The sequence below is a fragment of the Solanum stenotomum genome, chromosome 6, assembly GCF_019186545.1.
Source record: "Solanum stenotomum isolate F172 chromosome 6, ASM1918654v1, whole genome shotgun sequence".
NCBI lineage: Eukaryota > Viridiplantae > Streptophyta > Magnoliopsida > Solanales > Solanaceae > Solanum > Solanum stenotomum.
Window position 1 is genome coordinate 41,603,387 of NC_064287.1, and position 16,939 is coordinate 41,620,325.

Below are 16,939 nucleotides of genomic sequence, written 5' to 3' on the forward strand. Positions count from 1 at the left end.
TATAGCCTGAAAATAGTACTATAATAGATGTCATATATGAAATTTACACAAATTAAAGACTACCCTCGGTGCAAAAGCTTGAAAGGGAATACTTTTGGGCCTAAACAGAAGCAGCCCAAACGATTCATACCAAAACCACACAAATCCATCTCTTTTCTTCTTCTTCAAGTCTCGGCTATTTTCTCTCCCGTTTCCCAACTTTGCTTTTTCAGTTCATCATTCATCTGCAACAAGTAAGTCTCTGCTAACAAGCTTAGTTTAAAGGCTCTTAACTATTCACAGTTCACTAATCTACACTTTGTTTTTAATTTTTGCTATCTGGGTAGGTTTAATTTGGAGGTAAAATGGCAACAATGGATGTTCCCCAAAAAGGTGGGTTTAGTTTTGATTTGTGTAGAAGGAATGAGATGTTGGTCAGTAAAGGACTTCGTTCTCCTTCTTTTCTCAAGACTGGTACTACCATCGTCGGCTTAATTTTTAAGGTACATTTCCCCTTTTGTGCTTGCTGCAAATTCATTTTGTTAAAATTCGATTTGGGTTTAGTTTCGTTTGTGTTCTCTGGGATTGTTCATGGGTTGGATACGTTAAAGGTTCTTACTTTGGAATTTCTGCAAAGAATGAAAAACTGCAATCAATTTTTTTAGTATTGGGTTATAGCTCCAGGGGTCTCTGGGTAAGCCATATTTCTGATTTTCATCCAGATCAAGCAGTCAGCTAAGCCTCATCTCAAAATTAGTTGGGGTCAGCTAATGAATCTACTATCCATTCTACTTTTTTGGTTCATTCCATTCCAACACCACATCATTTCCTTTAAAGATACTATAGGACACAAGGATTCTTAAAGCTCACACTATTTTCATGTAGGCGTCTGTAGATAATCTAGAAGGGTTCTTTTATTATTTTTCTGCTTGATTATAGAGGACGAAATGTGGAAGCAAAATTGTAATGGGAAAACCCTAGATCAAAGAGTAAATAGAGAGGAGAGATGTTATTACAATGAAAATTGCATCTGATCTAATTCTGGATCCTTTTGATCCAATTATCCACAAGTCATAACTTTACACAAATGGAAAGAATACAAGTAAGAAAATTAGTTACAAATGTAAAAGTTGCGATGTGAGTAAGACAAACGACAACTAATAGTATGGACCTATGTTATGGGCTGTTGCACAACCGTTAACACCTCCCTCAAGCTGGAGGGGCTAACACACTAAGCTTGCCCAAGAGCAAAATGATGAAGTGAACTGGTCAGGGCCTTGATAAAAATATCAGCCAATTGATCCGGGCTATTGATAAAATGAAGGGAAACCAACACAGAATGCAAACAATCCTTGACATAGTGGCAATCAATCTCAATGTGCTTTGTGTGCTTGTGAAAAGCTGGGTTCCTAGTAGTATGCATAGCAGCCTGGCTATCACAAAAATAGGGGATATGTACGACCATCAACTGACCATTCATTATCTATATTTCCCCCAAGCTTCACTACATAATAATCATTGATGACTTATGGTCATTACTGTACTTTATGCTAATTCCATGTCAATTGTTGGGAATACAACTACTTGATTTTGTTAATTAAGTATTTTCTTTTAAAACTAGTACTGATATATTCCTCAGTATCAAGGATATGCTGGCCGCCTTCAAAAAGTGTTACAAAAGAGAGTTAAGTATAAATCCAGATTCACAGTCGCTTAAGAATTCTACAAGATCATTTACTTGCTCTATACAGTTCTCTTTACTCCAACACAATAGGGAAACTATGAAATTCCATCTCACATCATGAGGACTTAATTTATAAACAAAGCATCTACCATTTCTCTCCTTTCATGTTGCCCACCATATGCTAGAAGGTATTATCCTCCACTTTTTCTGACTCTTGCTACCCCCTCTTCTAATCCAACAGCTCATCAGATCTACAGTATGTGCACTGTCCACTTGGTCTCTGTGAGACTAAAGAACAGGTTCGAAAGTTGAGCTGTAAATTTGCAATGAAGGAATAAGTGGTTGTTTGTTTCACCAGTTTCATTCTTCCGTAGAACTTCTTGTGTGAGGCAAACCCTCTTAGCCACCAGCCGTGTGAAGCATTTCAGATTTGTTGGTGCCAAACTTTTTCAGATATTCTTCCAGACCCTTGTAGCCTCTCCTTGCTCGACACTGTTTTCCTTCTTGTAGATCTTCCTAACCGGAAAAATCCCATCCAAGGTGTGCCACCATTTCAAAGAGGCTGATTCAGTATCTGTGTCCCTCTCTCCCAACAATATGGTTTCAGTCATGGGATCATAACCCTTAGGCTTTGTAGTTGGATCTCCCAACACATAATACATTGCTTCATCCAACTTGCCCAATAACATGGCCACTTTTTCTCCTGTCCATTCTGTGTCTGTGAGAGTAAGAAATAAATTCCACAACTGAGCAGTGAATTTACAATGCAAGAAAAGATTACTATTTGTCTCATTTATTTCCCCACAAAGTTGACATCTGGATACTACAATTCTCCTCTTTTTCTTCAAAACCTCTTGTGTCAAACAAGCTTTTCTGACAACCAACCATGTGAAACATTAACCAACAAAAGTAAAATGTTTCACATGGTTGGTTGTCAGGATAGCTTGTTGGACACAAGAGGTTTTGAAGAAAAAGAGGAGAATTGTAGTATCCAAATGTCAACTTTGTGGGGAAATAACTGAGACAAATAGTCATCTTTTCTTGCATTGTAAATTCACTGCTCAGTTGTGGAATTTATTTCTTTCTCTCACAGACACAAAATGGACCATGCCTGAGCACACTGCAGATCTGCTCAGCTGCTGGATTAGAAGAGGTGGAAGCAAGAGCCAGAAGAGATGGTGGAAAATCATTCCACATTGCATCTGGTGGACGGTGTGGAGAGAGAGAAATAGCAGATGTTTTGAAGATAAGTCCAATTCCATTCATAGAGTTAAATGGAACTGCATTGTATCTTTATTTTTTTGGTGTAAACAAACAAATATAGAGGAATTAGAGCTTGTAGATCTATTAGGCTTTCTGTAAGAAGTTTCTCCCTTAATTCTCTTTTTTTTTTGGTTCCTCTTTTGAAGGTCTCCAGCATATCCTTAATGCTGAGGAATGCAACATTACCAGTTTTTAAAAAAAAGTATGTGTCAGGGAAAGTCTCAATATCTTTTAGAAGACTAGCCACCCTCTCCACTTCCCAATCAGTCAAATGCCTCTTGAATGAGAGATTCCAGCCTTGAGGATACTAACACTCATTGATAGTAGCATCAGTCCTGTTGCATAGCACCAATAGATCAGGAAAAGAGTCCTATAGTGGAGCTTGTCCATAGAGCTCTGATTGATCTCCAACTCCCACTTCATATGTGGTCTTAACCTCGTTAGAGTACCAAGGACTGCTTCGGCCATATTTATGCTGGATAACCTCCCTCCATAAAGTTGATTCCTCTTCATGGAACCTCCATAGCCACTTCATCAAGAGACAATTGTTTTGTATCTTTGAGTTTCTGATGCCAATCCCATCCTGGCTTTTGTTTATTAATTTTTGATCTTTTATTTTTACATTATTTATCTTTTGGGGTGATTCTGAGATTTGATGCTCCACAAAAGATCTGCTTTTGAGATCTAGTTACTTTTGTCCATGGAAAATAACTTTTGATATCTCTATATGCTCTATTCCAAATAGAAAAACTTCCCAATACCCCTAAATAGCTAGAGTAAAGGCCTAGAAAGCAGCCATACTATGGTTGTGTGGTGGGAGGAATTTGTTCTGAAAAATTAGTTCCATGGGACATGAATGTAGAATGGCCCTATGCATCAACAGCTGACTCTATGATGTCAGAATCGGATCTTCCTGGTGATGATGGATGGCTATTGAGCATTGATGAGTCGTCTACTTGCAAGAGACTTGTTGGAAGTCGTTTGAAATAGAGTTTCAACCTGAATTATTGTATAAACAGGTTCAGCATTAAATGTCACAGTACAGACTTTACCATAGATCAAGAGGTATTTTGCATCCTTTCCTGTGTCTTACATAAGAAATATCAATTAAAATGAAACATTTTCCATGTCCTAAATTTTCTAAAACCAAATAGATCTGCTGGTTAGACAAAAAAGGAAAGAAGTTCACTCTCTTGGGTGTTTTAATTGGCCATACATTAAAGCTTGAAAGTCCCTGTCCTGTCCTTTCAATGGCTGTTATAGATGATTTAATAGAGACCCGTCAGCAGGGGTGGTTTCCCCTTTTGATGAGTCCCCACCAGTTCCATGTAGGAGTCCTATGGCTCGTCTCTTTCCTCCCGTACTATGCCTGTTGAAAGTTCTTTCCAGCAAGGTCATCAACTCCTCCAGCTCTTCCCTCTTCTAAATTTGCAAGTCTCTTTTGAATTGCAAGTGTTGGACATTGTCGTTCCATTTTGCTACATCCCACACTGTTGTGTCCTTGACTGTAAAGATGGAAAATGGAAGTTGTAATGAAACCTTTAATGTGTTTTTAGCTCTCCATCCTCCCCTTTCCATTCACTCAAACAGGTCAACTTGCCTCTTTCTAAATATGGTATGTTATGTTTATCTGAATTAGCAATATGTCGCGCCTCCTACAGCTTAAGCCATGTATTTTTTTAAAAAAATTAATGGAAAAAAAGTGAGATGTAGGCCTCAAGGCTTGAAGTGAATGCCTTCTAGGACTTTTTTTTCTCTTAATATACTTTAAAAAATCAATACGATCAATGTTGTTACCCTTGTCTCAAAAAAAAATCAATATGATCAATGTTACAAAAAAAATAGGAAAAAGAAAATAGAAGCCATAGAAGCTACATTGATGAAGATTTTGTGGTCAAAAGGGAGAGAGAAGCTGGCATGAGGGAGGAGAGGAGGCTGTTGGTGTTCATAGCTTAGGACTTTTTTCGTGCTTATTGCTATTCTTTAAATACATAATATGGAGATAATCTGAATGGTCCTAGACCAAAACATCTTTGCAATTGGCTTAGGACAAAAATAAGTAAAATTTGAAGGCCTCACTCAAATTCAGGTACTCCTTTGTTGAAGAACTTTTTTTATGAATTCCTTGAAGTAAGGGTGTAAAAGCATCAGACTAAAACTTTACAGGTGAAGACCTCACTCAAGAAAGTGAACTACTCAGCATAATTTCACTGCTGCCACACATAAAGCATTTTAGCAATGCCTTTGCATTGTGCACCTATGCGGCTATGCCTTTCATAACACTTCTCATGGCCTAATTGAGTTGAAGGATATTATTATATTTCCAGTGCAAAAAGTGTGAATTTTGTTTTCCTTTGGCAATTCAGAGATGTTTAGAATTGAGCACAGAAGAAGTATGAGAAATGTTTCAGCATTATCGTGGTTTAAGCTTACATTGTTTTTGTTTGACCATATTCATTGGGAATCCTTCTCAAAATAGTGTTGTGCTCAGTGTTATCAAAAACAATAGAGGAAAAAAAATGGTCTATTGGGGCTTTAAGCGCAAATAAAGTGTGGGCTTTAATGAAAAAAGGTGCAATGGAAAAAAAATACAGATATATATTTAGTCCAAAACTAAAAATATAAGCATGAATGACAAATATATGAACAAAAAAATTGATTTTTTTTCCAATAAGTGACATATCAATTGTTTAATGTTGCCTCTTCAGAAGTGGTTACTTGACAAGGAAAAGTATGGCTTAGTACCTTGATGACGACATTGAAGTGCACAATAAGCGAGACGTAGGGTTCAACACGTTTTGAGCTGAGCTTCAGGGTTTAAGCGAGCCTTTGATAACACTGGTTGTGCTTTAGTTATAATATAGCAACAGAATCATCTGACATCACAGAAATGATACAATTTATTGAAAATAATGAAACTGTAATCATTCAACATAATTAGCAGCTGACTAGAGTGTCCAATAAGGTGACTTGGCTGCTTGCATGATCTGCATTCTTTTGTATTGATAAATAATTTAGCTCATATGGCCAGAAGTTTTACATAAACGCTACTGTGAAAAAGGGAAAGAAAACCCTTCGGGGTGGCCCAGTGGTTTGGGCTTGGGGCTTCCATGTTGGAGGTCTCAAGTTCGAAACCCCTTGCCAGCGAAAGCAAGGGGTTTGCCTTCCCGGTCGAGCTCGTCGCACCGGGCTTGCCTAGTGCGGGTTACCTCTCCTATGTGGTTTGCGAGCTATTGCATAGGAGCGGGGGTTTTACCCTGTGCGCACCCAAAGGGTAGCGGCTGCGGGTTTCCCTTGTCATCAAAAAAAAAAAAAAAAAGGGAAAGAAAAAAACAGATTAGAATGTATTTCCTTGTAAGTTCCTTATAAAGAAAAATATATTTCTTTGTAACTATATGCATGAGTTATCTACATATCTGTGTTCTTCTTACTGTAAGATGTTAGTGTAGTGTTGTTATAAAAAAAAAGATGTTAGTGTAGAGTTCTGAAGCTTGGTTCTGTAAGTGCTTGTTTCAATTACAGTAGACTTCCTCTACATAGGACATTAGCTAAACACCATAATCCTAGCAAGAGAGGAAATTAAGTAGGGATTATGTGTACTTTCTGCTTTAAAATGCAGGATCTCAAGGAAAAGCTATTGAGGTCATAAGCAGAAACTTCTCCATTTAGTTTCACTATCTTTAAATACATTTAATCTTGTCTTCCAGGGAATGAAATGAAAAATGGAATGCTGATAAAAAACTGAATGAAGAGGTTTTTGATGGATAGTACTTTTCAAAGATCGATGCTCCTTCACATTTTTCTCTCTTTTCCCTTCTTTTACCGAATCTCTAATTATGCATCGTTTTTATGGACAATGTGACTCTATTACGAGTGCTCTGATTGATTTTCCATGAGCCCTTTCCTTGCATTATGAATTTACTGATTCTAGAAATAATGCTTAATTGACTTATTATAACATGGTTGTTAGAAATGTGACCTTTCCTGGGTGCTTTATCTATTCAATTCTGCACAAGTCACACAGAATCTGGAGATGATGCTTTTATAATCAACTTCTTAAGCATGATTCTTGTTTAGGACGGTGTTATCCTTGGAGCAGACACGCGGGCAACTGAAGGACCAATTGTCGCGGATAAAAACTGTGAGAAAATTCATTACATGGCGCCTAATATATATTGCTGTGGAGCTGGGACAGCTGCTGATACAGAGGCTGTGACTGGTAATGAGTTTTTTATCCATATTCTAGCAATTTTTGCCTTTTTTGGAAATTATTTGCAATATTACTTCTCCCTTTAAGTTTTAAATCGCGCGCGTGTGTGTACATATATATATTTATATATATAATTATCTATCTATCTATGTCATCTCTTAATTTGCAACTATTATTCTTTAGACATGGTCAGTTCCCAGTTGAAGCTTCACAGGTATCACACTGGTCGTGAATCCAGGGTTGTGACATCTCTTACTCTTTTGAAGTCCCACCTTTTCAGGTAAGTTTCTGTTTGTTAATATTATTTAGAGGCATAGTAGTATTTTCAAGTTCATTAAATGTCAATCCAACAAGCCTAACTATGTTCTCTCAACCAGCTACCAAGGCCATGTCTCTGCTGCTTTGGTCCTTGGTGGTGTTGATGTCACAGGGCCACATCTGCATACTGTAAGTAGTTCACATTTGTATTTGAGTATGTGTATGTGTATGTTTTTACAATGTCATCAAAGTTCTGACTATTTGGTCAATGGATTGTCTCTCAGATTTATCCACATGGATCAACTGATACTCTACCATATGCTACAATGGGCTCTGGTTCCCTCGCAGCAATGGCTATGTTTGAGTCGAAATACCGGGAGGGGATGAGCGTAAGTTTGTTTCTTTTGGCTATAGTAGTTTGCTGTATTTGGCTGGTAAATGTTTTGTGAATCCTGAATGTTGATGGGAACTCTGTTGCAGAAGGATGAAGGTATAAAGCTAGTAGCAGAGGCCATATTGTCTGGAGTGTTTAATGACCTTGGTAGTGGTAGCAATGTCGATATCTGTGTGATAACTAAGGTCAGCTCTCCTTAAGTGAACCTAATTGAAAAAATAATGCTCTCGATAATGACAGAATTTTCAGCATGGAATGCACTACACCATTTTTCTGTTTATGATAGCATGTGGCGTCTAAACTCTTATCTTTATCATTAGGGAAACACGGAGTATTTACGAAACCATTTATCGCCTAATCCCCGCACCTATCCACAAAAGGGTTACTCATTCTCGAAAAAGACTGGTTAGTGTTCTCAGACTTGTCAACCTTCAATGGTTTCTTTTTTAGGATTCTGAATGGAATTTTGCTAATACCGTCTGCTGGAACTGTTTGTGCTTGCAGAGGTTCTCCTTACAAAGATTACACCACTGAGAGAAATTGTGCAAGTGATTGAAGGTGGAGAGGCCATGGAAGAATAACTTGTACTGCAATGATAAAATCCGTGTGGATTTCCTTTAAACATCATATTGTCAAACAATTTCAAGAGTATTTTAGTGTTGGAGAAGTTTCAATTGCAAGACTAAATGAACTATTCTATGTTATCAGATGTAGCTTCCAAAGAAATTCCTTGCTAGAAAATGAATGATTGGTTTGATTTGAAGAAAGGATTTTGTAGTTTTTGTCGCCCTTGTGCTGTCAATTATTTTGAACCACTGGCTTCCAGGATCACATGTAGTATCATTTGTGCTCAGACACTTGCATGTTTGTGTGACAATGACATTGTTGGGATCAACATCCAAGCAAACACTAGTAGCATCTTGTAGCTTAGAAGACAGGTGCATCTTAGAGTCTGAGATGATATCCCATTTTGAGCCATCATCACTGCATATCATACTAAGTTTTGCTGGCTGCCCGAGCTTATTATCTGCTTGCAGGCAAAAGTAAGTTCCTAATACAATCAGTGCTTTTGTTGGAGCATAACTCCATGCTTCAGCCTCGGAGCATGGACCTAGCTCCAATGGCTGCAGCAATGAAGTTCTTTGAACACAAAGCCCTGTCATAGGATGGAAAATTACTTTATGTGGACGAGTCTCGGCATATCCTGGTCCTGCATTTGTACCAAGGTAAACACTATGTTCTTTTTCTCACAAAAATTCTGATAATTATGTTATCAGTTCAGTGTATACCTTGGAATGGCGTGCGGATGACTGAGATCCTTTGCAGAAAGCTTGAATTCCTGATATCGAACCAGTTCCAATCTAAAATACCATAGTACTCATTGAGTCCCACAATACCATCTCTCAAATAATAGCTCCCAACGAGTGTCCACAATGCCCAATCGAAGTCAAGTTCAGCTGCCAGTCCAAGAAAGCAATTGAAATACCTGTTGTCATTCACATTGGTGCCTCTCTGATCCGCTCCAAACTCACTCACGAACAATGGGTAGCCTTGTTCTAAAACAAAAGCTCCTCTGCTCACCATGTCATTCAACACTTCTCCGCACGCTTGGTTTGCGTTGTCTGCTGACCAAGTGTCTCCATCTGTGAAACCATATCGATGAATCTCAAAAACTAGCTTGCCGCTGAATGTCAAGTTCACCGGTCTTTGGTGCAAGAAAGAAAGATCCTTGTCGAAACTTAATCCAGATAGAATGATGAGAACATCAGAGTTAGCTGCATGCACTGCTTCAGCTCCTTTCTGCATGTACCTAAGGTCAACAGAAACCACCTTTTAATTAGTACCATGCAAAAAAACCACGAGCACTAGGTTTCTAATCAAGGTGGGGTCGAGGTCAGGTCTTGGATCTTAGGTTGGGGTTGTGAGTTGGACTCGAAGGCTCAAGTCTCGATGGATGATAGGGGAAGGGTGGATCTGATGGGTGGGGTAGGGTAGGGTAGGGTAGGGGAAGTTGGACCATTTTTAAAAATTTGGGTCAAATTGGGTGTGTCTATGACCCAACCCATTTTCAGCCCAACCCACTTACTAACACAACCTGTTTTTAGTTTGTTCAATTTCAGTCTAACCTGCTCATTTGACACCCAATGCTAGTATCACTACATTCATTTTTTCTTTGTGACAATACATTGGAACTTAGTGAGTATCACTACATTCACACACACAACCCTCATGCTGGAGGAGCTATCAATTACTCAAAAGACTTTTTGACATAGGTATGTAAAATGTGTTTTACAGGCTAGAATCACAACTTGTGTTAGAAATCATGGAAGATCAGAATTCAAATCGTAGAAGAAATTTTTTATTTAAAAAACAAACGATCGAGTACTAAGTCAGTGGGAGGTGGTAGCATGTAGCTGATCAAATATGCATATAAACAGATCTAAATTTCAAGAATGAGCATTTGTGAGGATATGAGTAGTACCTATACCAATCATCAACATTTTGTAAAGGTCCACGAAGTTCATTTCTTAAGCTCATGCCTACAACATTGGTAGTGGCCTTGAAAGTGGTGGCTACTTTTGTAAGGCCTTGGATCCAAAGGTGAGGGTCAAAGTACTCATCTCCAAAGAAGCCATTGCCATCAAATCTGCTACAGCACCACCCAGGCTTGCTTATGTGATTGTCTAATATGATCATCACATTGTTCTTTGCAAGGCTAGCCACCACTGCCTGTCATACAAGCATTACACGTACAAAGAAATCAATTATAAACACTAATACAATAAGATTCACTCTTCATAGACAAATTTAGAGTTTGCGCTCCCAAGTAAAGATCAGTACAATCCGGATTCCTAGTTAGATGAACAATGCAATATTACTGGAATAGATTTTCAGGGTATTTTATTTTTGATTAAGAGAGGAAACAAAAATTATTTCAACAAGAATGTTACTGCTACTACTTGATAATAAACAATTTTCTTTTTTAAGCTATGAAAAGTTGTTATTTTGTAGTATATGGTATAGAATTTCTAAATATGTAGTAAATATTTTTTTATTCAATTAGAGAAAAATATCAAATGAATAGATCAATATTGAACTTAAATGCGTAAATCTCCTATCTAATATTTTTTGTTTTTTCATCCATGTTTGGAGTCCATTGGAGCTCAATTTCATCAAGTTCGTACACTGCAAGGCTCATTCAAAGATAACGCTCCCAAAATAATTTTTTGCCCAAGACTCAAATTCAAGAGAGAACGAAACAGTCTCAATACCACAACCCATGTTAATCCTATGTCTAATTACTTTTTGAGAATTGATGAGATGAACCTTTTTTTTTTCTTTTTTTTAAAGAAACCAAAAAAGGATAAGTGCCAGTGGCGCACATGAAAAGTTGACATATTTGTTGGAGTGTGTGTGTGGGGGGAAGGTGGTCACCATCAGTACATCGTCATTAGCTATAAAAATTAATTAAGTGGTACTTAGCTTCTTATATATATTGATAGAAAAAAGAATAAATTGAATCGTCAAGGATATTATAATACTATTTTTTAAGAATTCCAAACAATGACCTAGTTGATTCTTTTCCAAAAGTAGACATGTGCAGTTCTTAAAAAAATAAAAAGGAATTGCAAAGCTGCACAAATAACTTCAAGAAAATACTTTAATAAAGCAATTATTTGCATAAAATTATATTTACTATTTCACAAGTACAACATAACTCTATAGAAAAAGATCTCCATTATAATCTAGCATTTTCTTGTTTATAAAAGATCACATGACTGGCTCTCTATTTCTATGTTATATAATGGTGGGGCATCACAAAATTATTATATAAATAAATATACTATATCATATGGATGCCATTTGGGGAAAAGTGAAATGTGGACAATAATTATAGGCATGGAGTGAATATATATTATATGATAACCATTCATTGTTGACAAACTTATACTAGGTGTCTCCATTATTGAAATGTGACTTCCAACTAACTTCCCACCTATCATTTTATCTTTAATTTCTTATTTCTTGTTTGACCAACAGAACAAAAAAAAATTCACATATAAGTCACTATAAACTATATTATTCTACATCGATGCGATAGTATTTTTGGAGTCCAAGTAACATAACTTATACAATAATTATTGATTACTGTCAGTGTATATAAGTTATAAGTTAAATTCGGAATAAAAATTTGTTACCTTGTAAGCATCAAGGACAGAGAGATCAACAATGGAAGGATTATTAGCTTGAAGACCAATAATAGAGCTAAAAAGTCCAAGATTCTTGAAAGATTGTCTAACAGTTATAGAACTCAAAGAATCATTTGTAAACAAATAGAGAGGCCAAGTAAGTCTAACACAATTAAATCCCATGTTGATAATGGATTTAGAAATTGCATCAACTGGCTGATGATTTAATCCTTCTGCTAACATAACATCCATATGTGACACCCAATTTACACATGCTAGTTTCACTCTTTGCCCATTTGAGTTCACAATCCATCTTGAATTTGTGTAAAGTGGTTGTGATGAAACTATAACAACAACAACATGTTGGTTGATGATTAAAACAAGTAGAAATAGATGGATGATGAAGAAGGAGATGTTAAGGGGATAGGAAGAAGATGATGATGATGGTGACTTCCACATATTCAATTTTACAAAGAAGTCTTTACTTTTTTTAGGACTCAAGGGCCATTTGCCTATGGGGAGATGATTATTTATAGTTGAAAAACAAAAATTGACCCTTTCAAATTAATTAGATAGTGTTATGAAATACATTGTATGTGGATGTCCAATATAGAGATTAATAGCTTGTTTAACTAAATATCTAAAATCAACTTATTTTGAAAAAAAATAATTCAAAAAATGTTTTGCAAAAAGAATTTTACATTTTTAGTGAAAATCAATTTGAGTTTGACTAATAAATTTAAAAACACTTTTGAACAATAATTAGTCTTTAACCAAGCTTTTTAATAGTGTTTTCTTTTCAAAAATATTTTCCAAAAAAGTGTTTTAGGGGAAAACTATTTTTTTTTTTAGTTTTTGAACCATAACTTTTGCTACCAAGGAGAAACTTACTTTCTCGTAAAACTTGGTCAAATACAAGAATGGCTTAACCATATATGGTGCTTAAAGCCAAACTCTAATTTTTTCTGGCTTTTTGAAACGTAAAATTAGTGATAATTTTCTTATAATTAATATATTTTTATAGGGAAAACTATATAAATTGGGACCTGTTAGACAAAATATTTATCTAAATTAGACTTAACGCAATATATTTATATTTATTCTAATTGGACCCATAACCCAAACTATTTACCTGATTACCTCCTTGTTTTTTTTTTTGACATTCACTATTAAATCGTTTTCATCCTTGATATCATCAGAGTATTATATACACATCAAGAAGGAAAAAAAACTGTTGAATATATAGGAAAGTGCTAAATGGCCAGAAAATTAAAAAAACTATAATATTTTTTTAATTTTAAAACAAACAGATCTTTTTTCCATTTTTAGTTAAAAGATATTAAAGCTAAAAGGTAAAAATATTTAAAAAGATAAAATAACATAAATAAAATATCATTCTGGCCAAATTCTGACCAAATTTTCTGGCCAAAAAGATTTTTCCATATATATATTATATTATATTATTACCCTTATTTAGAAGTGAGACTTCTAAAGGACGAACAAGGGCAAATATGGAATTTTAATATTAACTTTAGGGTAATCTGTAAATTAACTTTCCATGTGCTGTGTATCCACTTTTTCTTTCTTCATCGTTTACAGGGACAGTCTCCAGATGCTCTGAGACTCTTCGCGTTTGGAATCTCTGTTTCGCCTCAAATTTCTCTTCCGTGTTGCTGTATTCATTGGCTAGAGTAAGTTTTTCTTCCCCTTCTCCCACAATTTTTCCTCCTAATGTATCCAACTCTTGAAAAAGGACCTATAATGGTAGCTATTTTCATTCTTCTTTGGATTTTTAGGTTTGCATATCATTAACCCAAGGTAATTTGCTCATGCATATTTGAAAATAGAAATAAATATGTATCTAGCTTGAAAGTGTTGATCAAGCTTTGGCTTGATTTTCTTTACCGCTCCCCTTTCTCTTCGGATTGCCTATTTTTCTCAGACTGGAAAAAGATAATCTTTTTAATGCCATTATCGTCAATTTCTTACTAAATTAGTGGAGCTTGTTAATGCTGCAATTTCAGCTTCATTGATATTTCCTGAATATTCATCAAGCTGGCATATCTAGAGACCAGAGTACATACCACTAGAGGCCTTGGACGTTGTATGCTCGCTGGCAAAACATCAAGAGAAATTGGAGCGCTAGCTATTCTTCACAGGTTGTTCTTTACTTTCATTTTTCAAAGATAAGTCCTACTTACATGTCGAAGTATAGTTCATAGACTTCATTGATAATGGAACATGTTTGATAAATTGATAGAATTCTGTATTGCCTTGCTTTTTTCCTCTTTTATAGAATAATTCCTTTTTTACTAGATTGGTGAAAACATGAATCAAGTTCTTTTAGCAAGAATGAAGTTGTAAAGGATTTGATTCTTCAATATCATCCACTTACAGATATAGTAATCTTCATATAACATTCTGCACTTTAAAATGATCCTCTGCTGAGTAGAGGCGAAGTTAAGATTTTGAGGTTATGAGTTCTGGATTCTAGAAAAGACAACTTATTGAGTTTTGGGCCAAAGCTACTTCATTTTGTTCAATCTGTGGACAAGCTTGTAGCTCTGCCTCTGCCTCAGAGTATTCTTGAAGCTAAGTTTATTTTTTTTTCCAAGTGTAGAGGATTACTACTCATTTCGGAATGAAATATGCTTAAATGAAACGACATGATTATTCAAAACTCTTATATCCGACCTCCCAACTTGTTCGGGTGGAGGCATAGTCATTGTTGTAGAGGGTTTGATAGCCCTTTTCTATGTTACTTGACTTTTCAAAATTGTTGTTGTTTCACCCATGCTGGACATGCAACTGGTGACATTTTTGAAGAGTTCTAGCAGTATAGCTTTCCCTAGGCCTAAAGTTTAAATTCCTTTTACCTGCATCAATGGTCTAATATCAAATAAAGGTGCTTGGCAACAAGTTCAGAATCCAAATTGTGCTCTTGATGTGGACGGACAATAGTTATGTATTTTACTTCGAATAATATGGAATAATAAAGTGTGCATCAGGTCATTTTAAAGTTTGTTTTGACTCCTTGGATCAAATTTTATTAATCTACATAATGGTTTGTCCTAGATTTCCTGAAAAACTTAAACATCCATTTTGTATGTTAAACGAAGTGTTTTAGTGACTTTGATCATACTTCTTAAACAATTTGTCTGTGTGATATGTAAAACGTTCATATGCCAAAACCGTGATAAATTATTTGATTAGTTTCAATAGAAGAATTACAGTCCAAATATTGTTTATGTTAAAGAATCATTACCTTTTATATTGATGTCTTATACTGCATAATATTATTTTAGTAGTCATAGTATTGCTTTGGTAGTTTCTTGTCCTTTGATTTCTGATGCTCTCTATTGTTTCATGTACCTAGATTATTGTATTGTAATTTTTGTTTTGTTACTATCTATTATTTTTTGTTATTATCTTATGTTCCTTGTACTTCTGTTATTTCTTTTTCGGGCTTGTTTTTCCTTTAGTCAAGGGTCATTTGGAAACAACTTTGCCGCTTCTAAGATGGTGGTTGGGTAAGGTTTATATACACACTATCATTGTCAGTCCTCGCTTTGTAGGTATGTTATTGTTGTTTTATTGATGCAATTGCCCTTTTAATTGTGGTTCCTAATTTATTGAGTTTTACATGTTGGTCCCCATGTAAGGCATATTTCTGTTGTTAGCAATTCACCTCTAACGCCAGTTGCTCAAATAATTGCTCGATACCACTCTGTCTGACTTATGCTGCTCAAATAATTGCTCGGTACAACTCTGTTTGACTTATGTTGCTCAAATAATTGCTCGGTACTACTCTGTCTGACTTATGTTGCTCAAATAATTGCGATAAGTCAGACAGAGTAGTACCGAGCAATTATTTGAGCAACTGGCGTTAGAGATGAATTGTCTTTTCCTTTTCTTTACTACTTTCTCCATCAATACATGTTCTGCTATATATTGATATTGTATACCAAGGACCCTGTAATGATGTACCTAGAATATGTGTGCAGTCTAAAATAAGTTTTCCTACAGTTCCAGTCAATCAAGTTTGCGAATTTGTGAGTAATCAAATCATGTCTGGACATTTGCCATGATGTTTTCAATTGGTACCCAGCGAGCTGGCATACAAGTTGGGTCAATTGGCTTCTCAATTATAATCTATTCGCTCCCACCTCCTCTACACCTCAACCAGTGTGGCCGTCCTTTCACCTTATATGTGAACCAATTATTGTCTGAATCATTTCCCCCTTTTAAGCCTTATTCTGTAGCCTTATTTTGTACATATATAATTATTGTTGAACATAGATATACAAGTTGGAAGATTGGTATTAAAATCATCAAGTTTGAGCTACATGATGAACATTTCAAGACCAAACATAAGAATATAATATACTAATTTTAAATTGGAAAACTAATATTTATGACAGTGCCATGATGTTTTGAATTGGAAACTGAAATTTAGGATAATAATGTTCTAAATTTTGAACTGAAAAATCCAAATTTAGAATAGCAAAATTCACAATGTTAAGTTTTGATTAATATTTAATATTTTATACTTATAAGTTGCATTTAGAAGTTTTGAAGTGAAAATACATAATTTAGGGATTCAATTTCTTGAAATTTGAACTGAAATATTCAACTCATCTGAAATATTAAACTAAGAAAATGAACGAGGATATAGAATTATGAAATTTTGCACATGAAAAACAGAAATTCAAAACAATATGACTTAAAACTTAAAACTTCAAAATCAGATAGACAAATAGTTGTTTGAAATTTGAGTCAAGGCTAAACAATAAATAATTTATCAATCTTCTAAAAAAGAGTCTAAAAATGACAACCAGATGCCATTTTTCACCTTTAAACTATCTACTTTGATATGTAAATGTTGGGCCGTGCTAGCACGGGCCATACCTATCTAGTTCAAACAATAAACGGTAGTTAAAAGCAGGAGTATGAAAGTAAGG

At 35.4% G+C, this 16,939-nt stretch overlaps 2 protein-coding genes across 2 annotated transcripts; one reads left to right on the top strand and one right to left on the bottom strand.

Annotated features, from left to right (window-relative positions):
* Positions 1-83: 83 nt before the first annotated feature.
* Positions 84-8,565, top strand: LOC125866755 (proteasome subunit beta type-7-A). Its single transcript, XM_049547101.1, has 9 exons — positions 84-233; positions 327-482; positions 7,004-7,145; positions 7,320-7,416; positions 7,514-7,583; positions 7,679-7,783; positions 7,875-7,973; positions 8,109-8,193; positions 8,293-8,565. Exons 2-9 carry the CDS (start codon positions 345-347, stop codon positions 8,367-8,369), a joined length of 813 nt encoding a protein of 270 aa, XP_049403058.1. The 5' UTR covers positions 84-233; positions 327-344; the 3' UTR covers positions 8,370-8,565.
* On the bottom strand, positions 8,371-12,489 carry LOC125866734 (glycosyl hydrolase 5 family protein-like). The gene is made up of 4 exons (XM_049547076.1): positions 11,988-12,489; positions 10,271-10,518; positions 9,078-9,598; positions 8,371-8,998 (listed from the first exon to the last, which is right to left on the bottom strand). The coding sequence occupies exons 1-4, from the start codon at positions 12,435-12,437 to the stop codon at positions 8,493-8,495; spliced, it is 1,725 nt and encodes a 574-aa protein (XP_049403033.1). The 5' UTR covers positions 12,438-12,489; the 3' UTR covers positions 8,371-8,492.
* Positions 12,490-16,939: the final 4,450 nt, after the last annotated feature.

Excerpts from the sequence above, each read along its gene's own strand:
- LOC125866755 (XM_049547101.1), top strand. The coding sequence starts at position 345 with ATGGCAACAATGGATGTTCCCCAAAAAGGTGGGTTTAGTTTTGATTTG. Across the intron at positions 7,974-8,108 it reads ATATCTGTGTGATAACTAAG|GGAAACACGGAGTATTTACG; the intron begins GTCAGCTCTCCT and ends CTTTATCATTAG. Across the intron at positions 8,194-8,292 it reads CTCATTCTCGAAAAAGACTG|AGGTTCTCCTTACAAAGATT; the intron begins GTTAGTGTTCTC and ends TTGTGCTTGCAG.
- LOC125866734 (XM_049547076.1), bottom strand. The coding sequence starts at position 12,437 with ATGTGGAAGTCACCATCATCATCATCTTCTTCCTATCCCCTTAACATC. Across the intron at positions 9,599-10,270 it reads AATGTTGATGATTGGTATAG|GTACATGCAGAAAGGAGCTG; the intron begins GTACTACTCATA and ends TGTTGACCTTAG. Across the intron at positions 8,999-9,077 it reads CATCCGCACGCCATTCCAAG|GACCAGGATATGCCGAGACT; the intron begins GTATACACTGAA and ends GTACAAATGCAG.